At 39.3% G+C, this 16793-nt stretch overlaps 1 protein-coding gene across 2 annotated transcripts in view; it reads right to left on the reverse strand.

Moving 5' to 3' along the window:
- Window positions 1–1609: 1609 nt before the first annotated feature.
- Window positions 1610–16793, reverse strand: part of SLC26A3 (solute carrier family 26 member 3) — a 35281-nt gene continuing 20097 nt past the window's right edge. For both annotated transcript variants that reach the window (XM_017662074.3, XM_017662073.3), the window contains 11 exons: window positions 16688–16765; window positions 13386–13481; window positions 12340–12446; window positions 11174–11243; window positions 10989–11081; window positions 9237–9332; window positions 8409–8642; window positions 6901–6955; window positions 3921–4060; window positions 3749–3814; window positions 1610–2010 (listed from right to left, as the gene is read on the reverse strand). In XM_017662074.3, the coding sequence (XP_017517563.3) occupies window positions 1987–2010; window positions 3749–3814; window positions 3921–4060; window positions 6901–6955; window positions 8409–8642; window positions 9237–9332; window positions 10989–11081; window positions 11174–11243; window positions 12340–12446; window positions 13386–13481; window positions 16688–16765 (1059 nt within the window). In that variant the 3' untranslated portion in view covers window positions 1610–1986. The remainder of the gene's footprint in view (window positions 2011–3748; window positions 3815–3920; window positions 4061–6900; window positions 6956–8408; window positions 8643–9236; window positions 9333–10988; window positions 11082–11173; window positions 11244–12339; window positions 12447–13385; window positions 13482–16687; window positions 16766–16793) is intronic.

Below are 16793 nucleotides of genomic sequence, written 5' to 3' on the forward strand. Positions count from 1 at the left end.
TTTTCTAACAAATAGGGATAAGCGTAGTACCCACCTTTTGGGAGCTATTTTGAGAATTCAGTGGATTTGCTTCTAGATATATATTAAAGATAGATATATTTAAAGTCTAACAGGATTTCCAGCCTGCATAGCTAGAAGGATGGAGTTGGCATTAACTGAGATGGAAAACACTATTCTGGCCTCTTCCTAAATCAGGGATCGGATTCTTAAACAACTTCCAATATTTGCCCTGAGGCAGGTGAATAGAGGCCCAGCCCCAAATGTTACCATTACCCAAAGTATATCCATCTAGAGACCTAGGAGAAAAAAACATTTAAGGGTGAGGGTTGGTGACCTAAGATGTTAAGGTTGAGTAGATGGTGATCGGGCAGTGATTGGCGTGCTGGTTCCTATGCTACTTTATTTTGGTTGGCGAGAAGAGTACAGAAGGCTCCTATACTTGGGAAGATGAAGTCTTCACTGACAATCCTATATAAGGCTTTTGCCTCACTCCCAAGCCAAATGATGAATTGAATGGGCTTGTGTTTTCAGTTTCTACTCCCTGCCCTTAACAAAGGAAAAGCTTTTAACCTGATATTCATAGGGCATCATATATAAGTATATATATGATGTATTAGTATATAGATAGATACTAGTGTGAACTGTATAAATTAAGAGACTTGAGATAAGATAGACTGCAAAACATATGCACAAAGGTAGTGAGTTAGGTGGAAATGTGTGTGTGTGTGTGTGTGTTTTCCTAACACATAAAGTCCACAGGGTGCATGAGGCTCAATAAAGTGTCCATGGCTCTAAAAGTTTAAGAAATGTTGCTTCAAAGAGTGCTGATATTCTAGTTTTTAATTAAGAGTAGCTATGTAAATAAATTTTTTGTTTTACCTTTCTGTAATTGGGTTTTAAGTCCAACAGACTAGCCCTCTCAGTAAAGACACTAATAAAGGGTGAAGGCAACCGACAATAGACATTTAGAGGTGAGATAGAAATCAGTTGGCACAATTTTTCCCATGACAAAGTGGTTTGATATTTAACAGAGAGCACTGAATCTTTTCCTGTTGGCGCCATTAATTTCAAACTATTATGTAAAATAAGTAAAAATTTGTGTCAAGACCAGTGCCAGCCAAAAAGACAGCATGTGTGCTGAGTGCCATTCTCCAGCTAAATTGAGCTTGAGAGCTGTTATTCTGCCCCAGTGAGTTACAAATAATGACCAGCAGTGAAGAAAGAGTCATACTTTCTCCTGTCGTTTCTCACCTTCCAGGAATACCAGGAAGAATCAGCTACCCATCATGTTGGCTCTTTATTTTTCACCTTCTTGCCTTTTTCATTTTATGTTTTCTATTAGTTTACACAATTTTCATACTAAGACGTGGGGATAAAAAGGATTTACCTCAAAAGCTAGTTATAGTTATAGACAGGGCATTAAGAGGAGTGTATCTAAATCTAGACTGGATGCTTTCAACAGCTATAGTGATAATCATAAAATTTGGGCAAAGAAGTGTCACTGGAGGGGGTTTAAATGATTCCTGCCAGAGCACTCTAAAGGGGACACACAGCAAGCACGTTTCAGAAAGCTAACAAGAAATATAACAAGACACATACACACCACAAGTGAATTTTTTTAAGTGGGGATATATTAATATGAACTGTATAAGTTATGAGATTCAAAGCATTGGTATAAAGACACGGCAAAACATGCACAAAGATAGTGAGTTGGTTGGAAATCTGTTAGTGCTATAAAAATACATATAAACAAAATAATTTTCTTCCTTTGGTAAATCTACAAGGTATAAAATTAAGAGTATTTACATAATTTTATGCTAGATATGTGAAAAATATACAATACCAGAACAATCTTGTTCCAAAGTTTGAAACATAATTCTGTCAAAAATATTCTTCATACAATGTATGAACTTATCAATAACTTTCTGAGTACGAAGTTTTTTTTATGTGACTGTCAGATGAAAATCCTTCTGGATTATATTTTGATTAGAATTTCGTTTCAACTGGTACCTAGAAAAAGAAAGTTATTGATTTAAAGGACTTGTTAAGTTGTATCCTGAATCAACAGTCATATCTTGTATTTAAAAAGAGTCTGTGCTCAATCTGTTTAAGGAGCTAGGATTTATCAGAGTTATCAGCAATTGTTTTTTCTTGAATCTTAATGATCAAATACTTTCGATTGCTACTTTGTTAACATAGCCCCATGTGATAGTATGATGTAATATAAGTATCCTTCAAAGGTCTAATTTATTTTAATCAAAATAACAATACAATGTACTGTAGCAATATATTTCTTCATATTTGTTTCAGGGGCCTCACAGTCTCCAAGGCTGTGTGCACTGGTCAGCCACTTTCAGCTTTTATTTGAGTGCTGATTTATCTTCCTCTAATACAAGATGCTGGTGTTAAATATTCCTTTTTTAATGAAACAGGTAGAGGATGTTGCTGACTATATTCTGTTGGACAGTTGGTTCTAAAGTTTTAATCAGACATCAGGTTTAAATTTTGTTTCTATACTTTATCCTCTAAAACTTGATGATAGTTTTGAATCCAACTACTAAGGGGAGGATTTCTGGTTAGTGTCTCCTTATGGGGAGGTGGGGCACAGGCAAGCTGCCATATGTGAGTGGGAAACAATCATGTGCTCTCCAAGGCTGCCCTTTTGCCCCTCAGGCCTGTGTAACTTTCTGGAATGGCTTTTTCATCTAACCTTTTCCTGTTTGAAATATATATTTCCTATTCCTAGTAATGGCCCAGGGTTATCTTATGTTATACATTTCTTCTTTGTATCTAAGCTAAATTCCTTTCAGTTATTCTTAGAACCTCCTTCAAATAAGAGAAATGCCACCAGCCTCTTCCCATACTTGAAGATAATCATTAGACTCTATCTCAGGACCCTCAATTCTAGTAGTCTCTCACCAAAGGATAGAGCTGGTATGGTATGGTGAACAGAGCACGTCTTGGCATCAGACAGATCTTGGTTCAGATCTTGATGCCATTATGTTGGTGTGTGAGCTTAAGCAAATCTGTAAGCTGTCTGAGCCCTTCCTCATTTTTTTATTTGTGAAATGAAGATACCTTCTTTGCATATTGTTGTAAGGACTGAAATTATGAATGTAATGCATCTACCATGCACATGGCCTACAGCAGATACCTGTCTTATTAGTGAGTTTGTTTTTCCCAAACTAAGGACATTCCCTTTAAGGACTGAATATTCTAGAAGTGAATGTCTTACAATGAAATGGAACTATCCAGTTCAATGATGATTTGGCAACTCTTCCTACGAAGGAAGGAAAGGAACTTTAACTTTCACTGCTGGGTGAGGCACTGTGCTAGGGACTTGACTTCCCTTGTACCTGGGAGTCAAGTGTTTATTAGCTTCTCCACTTCTTCACTAATTCATCTGCAAATGAAAACAGAAGCACATTTCCTGCCTCGTGGATTATTGTAAAACCAGAATAAGATCTTGGTTGTAAGTATTTGGAAACCATAACAAGTTCTCTCTATATGCTCAATGTTGCAGTAATAGAGACCTAGCATTGTGATTTTCCATCCTTTTTTGTAATGGTCTTGAGTTTGTTTTCCCTAGTCCCCCTGAGATTGTCACTGCTTCCTTCAGCTTTCCAGGGACAAGGCATAGAGGCTCCATCAAGTCCTGGGCCCTGTGCATCCTGCTGGGAGAGGCCTTACTACCTTTAGATTTTTGTTGCATTGTCTAGATAATGATAAACCTGTGGGAGAATCTTACCTGACATTCCCGATTACGTAATCCTCCATTTGTATTTATGGTAAAATCAAATTTTGCATCTTTTCCCTGAGAAAACCAGAATGGATTTTTGGGTTAGGAACAATTATTTTTAGGGCTGAAAAATAAAGGGAAATTTAAGAAGCACGGAGGAAAGTCACCAAAGAGCCAGTACCTGACTGGAATTAAACTTGGAGGTACTATCATCCTTCATCAAAATTTGCAGAATGGCATCATGGATTGTTAAGAAAAATATTGAGTCCTTGACTTCATCATCAAAAAATTCACACTGCACAAGCTTATCAATGAAATCGTCTGAAGAGAGAAAAGAAAATATCAGTTAACAAGAAGTAATTGGCCACAGGTTTCTCCTTGAGACCAAGGATTTGAACTTCCATTTGCAAATGCACATTTCTGGATGTTTGGTTAAGTGTTTGGGGACTGCAATGGTACAATACCAGTGTACCATTAGTACAGTGTTTTCTGGAAGAAAATCAGTCCACTTTCCTTTAGGCATGAGCCTGGTAAATTAATCTCCCTAGTTAATGATTGGTGCATCAAGCAAGGCTTATTATTAAAAATAGGGATCCTACCAAAACAGAACACATGCTCATAAACCAGTGATTTGGTGTGGTTCTGAATCACCAGACCTATTATTTACCAGTTAGTTACTGCAGTCCACTTTCCCAAAGCTGCTGGCTTCCATGAGAAAACATCTTCCTTGGCACCCCACATTACCTCTCCAAGTCATCTTTGAGGAATCCCATTCTTAAAGGACTAGCCAGCACTCATTTGCAACAGGTCACTCAACCAAATATTACTTCATGTCTACTATGTGCAAAGCCCTGGCTGGGTAATATGAAGGACCAAAAACTAAGTTTGACATGAATCTTGCCCACAAGGAAGATAGAACATTTATATTTATTCACCTATAGTAATGAAGGGAAAAGTATAGAATGATAAAGGCAGGAAACAATCTGATTTTTTTTCTTTAATGTTTTCTTAGTTCTTAAAATAATACCCAACACATAATAAGTCATCACATTTTTGTTGAATGAGTAAGAAAGGTACAGATCATATGCTCGGAAGTTCACAAAAAGCAGGGTAAAGGTTTCCTTTTGGTGGGTGCTTGGGGAAACTCGACTAAGTAGATACCATTGAGAAGAATGCCTAGGATTGGGAGAAAGATGGAGGAAGAGAAGGTGTGGAAGCACGGAGGTGGGAAAGTTTGTTCACAGGCAAGCTTTCAACGCTGACAAGACCTAGCAGTGACTCAGAGAGAGGGAAGGAGGAGGGCACTGTGGTCCCCAGAACCTGAGATGTAGGTGTGGGGGTACACAATGGTAAGGAAGACAGCGATCTTAGTTAAGGACTGAAAGGGATGCCAGGCAGCAGGAAAAGACACTTTCAAAAAATATCTGGGATGATGGAGAAGGAGTAAAATTGTTTAATAGATTAAAAGGCAACTGAGATCAAGAGAGTAATTTAAATTATAAGGAAGGCTTGAAATTAGAATATTTCTGGAGATTTTAGGGATAGAGAGGGAACATTAAAGATGCGAATTTCATGCCCCTCTCCCTAGAGTGCTTTCCCCAGTGGACTGTCAAGATCGCCTCCCTCACTTCACTCCAGTGTCCACTCAAATGGCACATTATTGAACATCCTTGATCACCTGTATAAAATAGCACCACCCCTGTCACTCCACATCTCTTAATTCTGATTTTCTTCACAGCACTTACCATTACCTGAAATATGTTTTTTGTTTGCTAATTATCTGGCTCTCCCACTAGAATGTAAGCTTCCTGAGGTCATGGGCTTGTCTTAGGACTATATCGCCAGCACACAGATCAGAGCCTTTCAAATAGTAGGTGCTCGGGAGGTCTTTTCTCAATGTCATGCCCTGAGAATTAGGGAAGAGAGGAAGTAAGGTAAATAAGACCAATACCTGCCCTAGAAGAAAGTGTCACCTGGTGGGGACACAAGCACAGAACGGCAGAGTAGTGTGAAAGGAGTGTTCCCCAGGCTCAAGACCTCAGTGTTCTGTCCGGGGAAGCAAGGACGTTCTCACAGTTATGAAGGATAAATTTTTAAAGGAGGTTTCTAGTCAGAAAATAGGATGGGAGAGCATTCTAGGGACAGATAAGGACACTAGTTAGTTTTTTCAGAAGATCTAGATGATAAATTATATGGGTCTTCTGGATTAAGACTGTGGAAATGGAAAGGAAGAGACTGATGCCAGAGGAAAGAGTTACAGGTGGCTTACTGAGTGTAGAGGGAAGAGGAGAAGGAGAAATGAAAGATGGCTCCCAGGTTCCTACTTTGGACAACTAGCTGAGTGGTGATGCAGTGACAGAGGAACGTAGAAGTAGTAGTTTTGGGTGGGAGGGAAATATATTTAGTTTTGAACATGTGCATCTGAGGTGCCTGGGGGACATCCAGACAGTTGAATACATGGGTCTGCAGCTCCAAAGGAAGGTCTGGGCTGGAATGTACTTTGGGGACTCATGAGCATATATACAAGCAGTCATGAGCATGTAGGAGACAGACTAGAATCAGAACTATAGGGTTTAGGGTTGAACTTGGGAGACCGAATGTCAAGGAATGGGGGAGGAGCCAACGTCAGACACGGAGGAGATATGGAGTGGGGGGAGGTGGGTCAGAAGAACAGGCTTGCAGAAGTCAGGGAGAGAGCGTTTCAAAGACGGATGCTGAAGGAAGGATCCAGTGCTACAGTAACCTCCATGACAATGAGCCTGCGAGGCAGGCAGTTGATCTTGATAAGCTGGAAATCACTGAGGACCACAGTGAGGGCAGCCTCATCAGCGAGGTGAAGCAGAAACCAGCTATCACGGGCTGAGGAATCAAAGGACGCAAGGAAGAGAAAACAAGCCTACTTTATAAGGAAGCTGAGAGTTAAAAGATGGTTACATAGTCACTCTTTTGCTGTTTATTAAACTAGGGCTCAAATTGTAAAGTTTATTCAATTATGTATCGACACAACTGAAATATAAAGATGCTATTTCCATACTGGTTCATCCACAAATGAGATTTCCTTGGTGATTGTAAAAACACCTGTTCTTTGGAGAGGCTATGTAGATTGAGAATTGGCAATGAACCTGAAGTGATTGTCAGAACATAAAAGTAAAACAACTTACCATCAGTTCCAACAATATACACATCTACTTTGATCCTCATAAATTCTTGCAAAATCTGGTAAAAAGAAAGTAGATCTTCCTTAGGGAACAGTTTCACTTGTCAGAAACGTAAATAAAAATCATAATTATGCCTGATGGGTGATACACTGCTTTCAGAACCTTTTACATCCTGAAAAGGGATGATATCATAAACACACTAAAGCAGAAAACAAGGCTCTGTGACAGAAAGGAATCCAAAGGAAAGAACTCTCCTCTTTAGGAGCAAGTTAAAAATAATTATTCCTGTGGAAAATAGGATGGGAAAATATTCTGCTTCAACTCAGAAGATGAACTCCAATTTAATTTTAAAAGTTTCTCCTATGGGATGATCTTCACTAGAGCTTTCTATCTATGTGAAAAAACCTATGATCCATAAACTGTTCATTATTCCTATCCACAGTGATGAGATGTATCTGACACCAATGAATCTTTATCCATTTTCCTGATCTTTAGGCTAAGAACAAATACCAGTAGTGGTATGAGTAAGGTCATATAAGGTAAGAAAGACAGCTTATATTGTTGGTGAATTTCAATGATCATTAATACCACTCTCATCATCAATAAACACTGAACCTCCACTATGCTCTGCACTAAGAATTAGGGCTTTAAAGCAACAAGGCACAGGCCTTGTCCTTTGTGCTGTACTCCTAGGTTGATAAACTTTATGTGTGTGTATAGTTTTCCCACCAGCACTAAAACAAACACAAAGACAAAAGAAAAAAGCAAGCAGTCTTGAGAGTTATGTAATGTGAAAAAAATTTTTCTAAAGATAAGCTTGAAGGAAACTAAATTGATCCAACTTTCTAATTTTGTATCTTCGTCCATTCTTAATAGATCTTAGCTCAGGTAGGCAGGTTTCTGTGGAAAACCAAGCAGAAGAGGGGAAAACGTAGAATTCCTTAAATTTTCTTTACATCTGTTTCTTTACTGCTGTTAGAGATTAATCTGTTTTAGAAATGCTGACAAAACTGGAAAGAAAACAGACTGCCACCTGACTGTTTCAGTCCTGCTTCAACATCACACGTTAGTTACTTCTTCTTAAATGCACTTAGTTTTGAAGAAAAACCAGATTGTTAGTTAGCCAAGCAAAATGTCATCAGCTTATACTGGATCCGCTCTTCCACTTTTCCCCAAGACCTTTGTAAATCTCTATTTCAGGAGAGTTTAGATCCAGTGCCCACTGAATTTGAAGGCACTGCCGAGTTGGAACATGGCATGTGAGCACAGTTGTCCACCACAAATATTAGAAATGTAGGCTTAGTTGTCTTCAGCATATATGTCAGTTGCATGGGAAATGCCCCTTCAAAGAGGTCCCTGAACATGCCCACTCCATTCCCACTCTCTCTGTGGAACGATCTAAGATTATAATTCTACGTAAGTGTGTATCATCTAAGGAAGCACCCTTCCACAAATACAATTATTTTACCTTCTCTCACTGATTGATAGTTTCCATTAAGAAAGGAAATTACCTTTTTGAGACCCCTCATAGAAGAAATGTCAAGAAATGACACTGCTGAAAAATCAAGAATGAGGCTGTGCAGGCTGATTTTTGGGACCACAATGTTGACGGGAAGATCAGCATTCCAGTCGATCTGGAAGGGCAGGTCTGCAAGATTGATTGGCTGATCCAGTTCTTCAATCTGATGGCTGTCCAGCTCATCCTCAGAATCTTTAAAGCCATCAATGGTACATATAAATCCTTTCTGCAAAACAGGATAATTATTTGCATGTTAATTCTGGCCAGGAAAAACATTGTGTACATTAAAGATAACCAATGAGTTTCTGAAGCACATATTCAAAGTTGGGTCAAGTAATGGGACTGTAAACTCTTCTTTTCAGAGAATGGAAAATTTCCCAGGAAAATAAAAATTTTAAGGAGACACTCAAAGTTGCCATTAATGTTGTAACAATATGCTATCAGCTGACCCATGAAATACTTTGTTTTTCTGGCATTGCAGTTAAAGGAATGGAACCAATACCTTGAACTATGTTTTACTACACTTTTAGCTATAATACACAGAAATGTGGTTAAGAAACACTGGTTTCATTCCAAAGGAAATGACCTGAGTCTCACAGGGCTCAAGAGGCCTTTAGGAAAACTAAGGAGGCCTAGAAGATTTTTGCTAAAATGCTGTAATTTGGTCAAATTGTCTAATATATACCCAGTCACCATTGGGTTACGGCTTTGTTGGTTCTAGGAATCAGTGCATAGTTGAAATTACAACACATCTTTTGCTAAACAGATGTGTGAAATCTATTTAGAATACGCAATTTCCCATTAAAAATAAGAAAGTTACCGGTGTCACTTGTAGGAGGCCTTTCTTCTGCAGTTTTCGGATTTTCTTCAGAGCTTTGTTGCGCTTGCGTAAAATTCGTAGTGGATTAAAGCCAACCTGAAAAACCCATTGCTTTGTTATAAGAGTACCGCATGTTCTGCTACTTACATAGCATACTTCTAATAACTTTAAGTGGGATGGATTAAGGAATTGGGGCACATAATAAAGATATTAGTAATAAAAGTTAAATTGGGTCAAACCACATCAATGACAACATTGCGTCAGACTTCTGGTCTGCTTAATCTGTGTGCAGTTATCAATGTCCAAAGCTGCCATACCATCCAGGATTTATCTATACATTATCCATGAATAAGACTAAACTCTATTTAAATCTGTTGGTGTTTTTGGCCTACACAACTCCTAGAGGATTTGATTTGTTTTCTATTTGTTGAAGATGTTAGCATTTAATCAGTGTTCTGCTTCTATATAATTGTTATTCTATTAAACTTTGTGATTATATTTTATATTACCTATTATATGACTTTATTGTATACTTTCAGTATTAGATCTGAAGGTACCCTTTCTTTTCTCATTTTTAAAACGTGTTCTTTTTTCAGTTTGATTTTGAATTTATGATGCTAATATTTTGTTTTTGTGGGGTTTTTTTTGCTTTTTTGTTTTTTTAATTAAGGTATCGTTAATATACAGTCTTATGAAGGTTTCACATTAGCAACATTGTAGTTTCAATATTCACCCATATTATCAAGTGCCCCCCCTCCACTGCAATCACCCATCAGTGTAGTAAGTTGCTATATAGTCATTATTTGTCTTCTCTGTGCTATACTGCCTTTCCCGTGACCTACCAAAATTGTGAGTGCTAATTATAGTGCCCCTTAATCCCTTCTCCCTCCCTCCCCACCCATCCTCTCCACCCTTCCCTTTAGTAACCGCTAGTGCCTTCTTGGAGTCTGAATCTGCTGCTTAAACACATGTATTCTTGTTGTTGCAATATTTAGCTCTAGAGTATTCAATAAGGAGAATCAAATTATGTAGTAACAAAATCCTTGGCAAAAAATGTGGTTTGATGTAAAGATACTGGATTAAATGAAAAGGACTGTGTGTATAGCCACATATACAATGATTCCATTTTTGTAAAAATAAAAATGGGTAAAAAAATTGATGCATGCCAAACTAATAATAATAGGGCTTAAGGTAGAAGTTCCATGCAAGGTGTACAGGTGAACCCAAAGGAATGTCCAAGAGTAAGTGCTGAGCTTTTGTTTCTTAAAGACTGCTGCTTTGTTACATTCTTTCCAGTCCACCAAGGACACTCAGTTGTTATTTAGTGTTAAATATTCATTTATAATAGGTCTATTCATAATCATTTATATTATAAATAGGTATTTGCTGTCCTGAATCTCTTCCATGATGTAATCAAATATTAAATACTGTCTTGTTTCTGAAGTTGATTCCCAAAGAAGATCTGTAATACACTGTCATCTAAAAACCAGCCGCCCAACATCCTGTGGCAAGCCTTTGTGCTCTACAGAAGAATTTCATGAAAGGACCTCATCCAAAGAGACTTATTTCCCAATAGGTTAATGGACCCTTTATAAGATAGTTTCACCCGCTCTAGGGCATAGGATACAAGAACTAACACAATCCAGCATCAACATATGTGAAATCAATGCCATTCTTGTTTAGAAAAAAGTTCATCCCTAGATAGATATCCGGTGGAATTAAAAAAACAGTTTTAATAACCCCAAACCTTACAGCATCGGTAAGTTTCTGCTTAAAGAACTGAATGTTTGCAAAGTAGATAGGAGATGGACATCTGAAAATTTTCACTCCTTCCGGTTCATACATCTGTAAGGCAGAGAAGTAATATTAGATGGTGCCCATTAGATAGATAGTAATATCATCTAGCAAGTCAAAGTAAAAAAATGAATCTTCCTTACATCAGAGTAGTCTTTTTTATTCTTATAGATGTTGCTCCTTCCAACATTAGCCAGAATGCTGCATTTTGGACTGCAGGAAAATCAACACCAAGTGAATCCTTCGTGCATATTTATTAGGCCTATAAGGCTAACCCTGATTTTTTCCTAGCATACCAAAGCAGGCTCACTTTTCAAAATTTACAAGGTTGGGGAATCCTCATGCCATCAGAGACCCCAAAGGGCAAACCCTTTGTTTAGTTTATCCTCCCCAGCTCCTGGAACAGAGCCTCCCATCTACCACATTCTAGTTTACAAAGCTTTGATTCTGAAGTGATTCCGTGAAATAAGGCAGCTATGATTCCTGCGTGTATAGATGAGGACATGAGGAGGACAATCATTTGCCTGTGATCTCTCAGTTTGTCTCTGTGTTTGATGGGTCCCCAAGAAGTGAATGGAAATATAAAAAATAAAAGAATGAAGGAACGTCTCAATATAAATGTGTTCTGTCAGTGAAGGGTTAACTTTGACTATGAGAACACCTTTGGTTGGAGAACTCCTAAGCTTCCGAAAAGCTTTATTCCTCCATGACACCATGTAAGCCAGTACAGGCTGAGTGACCACGTGGTGGCGTCATCTGGCAGAGGTTTCAGAATCAAAATAATGTTTGGACTAGATGGCTGTTAAGCATCAAGAATTCTCACTGGCTTTGTGGAATTTTAGGATAAGGGGGCCTTTGAGACATTCTTGAACCCAGCTCCATTGATTCAGGTGGGAGTACAATCTAACAACCTATAAAGAGGAATTGCCTCCACCAGAAGCGGAGAATCTCACAATCGTCTCAGTAACACATTCCTGTGTTTAACACATCCACGGCAAAGACATTAGGCTTGCTTGAAATACAATTAGTCCCTCTTTACAACTGGGCAAACAGACTAAGAGATTTATATTTCTTCGAATTGGTGTCAAAGCCGGGGGCAGTAGGACCCGGGTGATGCTCCGAGGTTAGGCCACTCCTTTGCCCTTCAGATCTTGAAGTGAGCAATCTGAGGAAGAACAGACCCGCCAGCCTTGATAGGTATGCATGCTTGTCAGCCAAGCTACTTTGCCTTCACCGGTGACAAGGTGTTTTCCCTACAGACACAGGCAGGTCAACGTCTACCAGGCTGTAGAGCACAATGAACACTCACAATTGGGTCCTGAACACGATGGTCAGGAGCTGAAATGCCACACTAGCTGCCAGGCCTAGACCAAGTCCCAGGACGATGGCAAAGATGAAGGTCATGATCCAGATCAGCTGCAGAAAGAAGGCAACACATGGTGCACAATTTACTCTCATTTAAGTACGGATGTCTTAGGTCGAGAGCTGTCAGAAAGCACACATGCCCTTCTAGGGCCAAAAGCAGAGGTTGGAAGTGTACAGAGGAAACTAGCCTGGTTCTGAGCTACAGAAACACAAACAAAAAATTAAAGAAAAATCTAGAGAGACTGTATCCATGTCTATTCCCATCCCTGAACCATTTAAGGAAATGATTGAGACTGTCACAGCTAAAATTCCAGAACCAGCTGCTGTTGGTTAAAGTCAGCAAATCAACTGTACTAATCTCTTACTTTTGGTCTGCTGATTTAGTTAATGGCTACTCTCTCTACAAGAATTTTAGCATGCCGAAAGATATTAAAATCCCCAACAATGATCTCTCAGGAGTAAAAGTAAACCAGGTGCAATGTATGTGTATTACTTTATTCTTGTTAAGGACCATAGCATATGTTAACAGGTATTTTTACACCATGGACTTTGACCCTGATAAAATTACGGGCTTTGCTTCTCATAGCATGGCATGTTGAGAGCAAGGGGAGCCTTTATAGAGTGTTTCCAAAAAGAATGTTCAGATTCGCTGGAAATTACCATATGATGTAATGAAGAACAGAAGCACCTCATTCCCTAACATTCAGAGTTTCCGTGGCATTTGGGAATTTTTGCAACAGATCTAAGGAAGTTCTCTGCTAATGAATTGTGGAGCAGTTCCTACTTGCAAGTAGCTCATCCTTTTAAATGAAGATCCCAGAGAAGGAACTTTAGAATATGCAGTTTAAAGATAGCAGAAAAAGCAAACTAAGGTTATTTGAACAGATGTATAGAAACAAAATTTTGCTTAGTTTACAATGTAAGTATGCATTTTACAGCAACATTAAAATGCCATCCTGAATTCTGTCTCCTTTAAATACGTCTACTTACACAATCATACTTATCCTTTCGCCACAATCTTCCTATCTCCGTGAACTGCATCAGCATTCCCTTTAAGTTTCCAAGAGCTAAAGCTGCCAGGACAGACTGTGAGAACATAAACAGCAGATGTACTTTAAGATAATCAAATAAACCATATAGAAGCAAAGGTGAAGGTTGTAGATAAGTGAGTCCTTTAAGGGCCTCAAAGAATATCAGAGGACCAGCCTTCTCGGGTGTGCAGTGCCATGCAAGACACTTCAGCCCTAGGACTCTGACCTGTCCCCATGCATGACTTTGTCCCCACCAGCGGGACACTGACATGCTATAGTTGATCTGGAGGCACTTCCTAGCCTGTATCTTGAGACAAAGAAAGGTGGATCTTAAGACTTATGACTGAAATAAATTCTTCCCAATCTGAGATAGTCTAACATATGTTTAATTATTGGAGGTGTGGAGAGCGGGTCGCTCTTTGTTTAAAAAAAAAAAAGAGCCTTGGTTGCTTGCTCAGGGTTCTGGAATCAGAATTCAGACCTTGCATGATGACCAGCACTCCTGCCATTTTGTGAGAGGAAGCTGAAGATTATGCAGAGGCGAGCAAAAAAGTCATTTTGCTCTGCTGTCCTTAGAACCTACCATGGGATATGCACAGGGGACAGGCTTAATACTAGTCAGTGAACAAGTGGGATGATCTAATTAATTAATATTTCCTGAGCCAGGCCTAACTACCTAGTAACACAGCCTCTCTTAAGAGGCCTTGAATGTTGACACCCCTGAACAGTAGATTCACAAAGATTGGTCTGGGTTTATGGTAAGCTCAGCCACAGCAACGCTCTGGGCTCCTGTTTCTTCACATGCCAAGTGAGGCCATTTGTCTTGCAGGAGTGGTGATAGTTAACGGTGAAAAACATGGAGCAGCCAAGTGTGCTCTCTTCCTTACTTGGATTTTAACACTATGGTAGGAACATGGCCCCTCTATCCCCCTGAGTCCAATTCAAGCTGGTCCATTCTGAATGGACTGTGAGATGTGCACACTATTTTCTTACCACAAAAGCCCAGTGTACCAAGAAAAACCAAACACAGTTTTTGTCTTCATATCTCAACAATAGTTTACCTGATCTGGGCAGTTTTGATTTTCACAGGTAACATAATTTAATATCTAACCAGTTGATTTTACTCACTGTGAGAATAGAGGTCATTGTTTAGAGGACTAAATATGGTCTTAAATGACTTTAAAAAGGAAATGCACACAAATAAACACCAGTTAAAATGTGGTAAAAACTGAATAAAGTCTGTAATCTAGTTAACAGTAGGGTACCGATATGTACTGGTTTCGATAATGTACTGTAGTCATAAAAGATGTCATCACCGTAATAGCTGGGCGAGGGTTTTATATAGGCTTCTGTACAATGAGCCTCCTGCTTTGGGGGCCTTCAGTATAAAACACATCAAATGCCACCTGCAGAGAGCACAGCATTTTTCTTTTCACTGAGCATTTCTTCTTACCTGGTTGATATTCCATGGAAAAACAATTTTAAAAAATTTACATTGAAATGCATACACAATAGAGCCCTTTAAAAAATAAAGAACACAGAGCATTGAGAAGCCACAGAAAGGAAAAGGGGAATTTTACCAAGAACCAGTTAGCTATGGTGCAGCAGAAAGAATGGATTAAATACATATGACATGCTTAGAACTCAGCGGATGCTGAGTAAGCACTCCAGAAACATTCACTTTCAGCTATGATTATGGGTTATTTTGCTGTCATATGACAAAAAGAGGCAAACTGGCCATTCCAATCAAACAGACATTAATATACAATGGTCTAAGAACTTGTCACAGGGCCCCTTTAGAGAAAGGGCTTTGGTTAACATCCTGGATAATGTCCTGGGGTGCGGTTTATTCATGAGAGAGGTAGGATTTGAATGGTAGTCATTTCTTCCGTTTCTCTAAGTTGATGTGAGTGAAGGGGACAGCTCAAGTGTGCCCCCAGGAGGAAGCACAATAGGGCGGAACCCTCTGTGTAGGGGCACTGGGCTTGCATTTGTTTTTATTGAGATCTACATTCTTCTGTCTCTTGGTCATGACTTCTTGATTTCTTTCATGCCTCTCATTTGGACATCAGTAGGTTAGCTTATGGAGAGCATATATTTTTGGCAAACAGTATTCTGCACTGCTGGAAGACACACTCTGCCAGTGCAGCTCTGATGGATGACCACACTGGTAGTCCGGACACCTGCAACCAAATTCACATTCCAGCTACCAACCAACAAGGAGAAAGATCTAGATGTCAACCTATAAACACTGGTGGGCTTTGTGATATCTCTGTGTCTCTTGTCAACAGAGGTGTAATATCATGCTGTAGAATAATAACAATAGCCAGAATATTGACAATACTAGCCATCATTTAATAAGTGCTTGTCATGTGCCAGGACCTGGGCTAAGTACTTAGTGTGCATCATTTCACTTACTCTGTGCAGCAATGCTGGGGAATGGGTACTATTTCTCTCCTTATTTTATAATTGGGGAACTTGAGGTTCGGAGAAGTTAAGTAATTTGCCCCAAAGTGTATAGATTAAAAAAACAGGATTAGAAGTAGTTGTACAGGATTCGAGAGCCAGTGCTCCGTGTACCACCTCAAAATCATATTACCACTACAAACAATAATGGATTTGCCATAGCCTGGTTTCCTAGAGAGTCTGCATTTTCCAGGGTGTGCCATTATTTTTTAATCTGGGGGCTGCAGCAGTTTATCAAGCATTAAGCTAAATCCTCAAAAATCACAGCGCAGGAGAGATGGTCAGAGGAGCTGAGGGTGAGGGCACAAGGTCTGCATCTGGCTGTTCTCCCCTCCTGCAATCTGACAGCATTGGTCTTGGAGTCAAACCAAAACTGGGGAGCTGCAGGGTGTACACCTCAGAACAGATTGTGTGGCTGGTAGCACCATTCTCTGAATTAGATAGAGGCCCTGATTGCCTCAGCCTTTAAGGAAATCAGCACTTCAGTCAATCCATATTGAAGCTACTGTGCCAGTATGTCTTTCTGACAAAGTATTAATTATATTCAGAGCTACGAACATGCGAAGAGTAGAGAAGATAAGGTGGTTTGGGCATCTGCATTCCTAACGTTCATAAAAATGCTGCCAGAGGAAAAATAAATATTTTTGGCCCACAGAGTATTAGCAAAGAAGAGTGCTTGAGAATTTGTAGTTACCTCATTTTCCTTAGTTTAGTTTGTGCTTTCAGAGGTTAAGAACCTGGATCTTTGATTCATCACCTAAAGGAGAGAGAGAACGTATACAAAGAGGCTGCTACCTTTTGCAGTGGCTCCAGAAGAAATCCAATGGCTACAATGACAATCAGCACGATGATGGCAGAGAGAAGCCCAGCAATCTGTGGAGAGGAAGGCACTCTCACCACC

The sequence above is a fragment of the Manis javanica genome, chromosome 6 (assembly GCF_040802235.1).
Source record: "Manis javanica isolate MJ-LG chromosome 6, MJ_LKY, whole genome shotgun sequence".
Classification (NCBI taxonomy): Eukaryota; Metazoa; Chordata; class Mammalia; order Pholidota; family Manidae; genus Manis; species Manis javanica.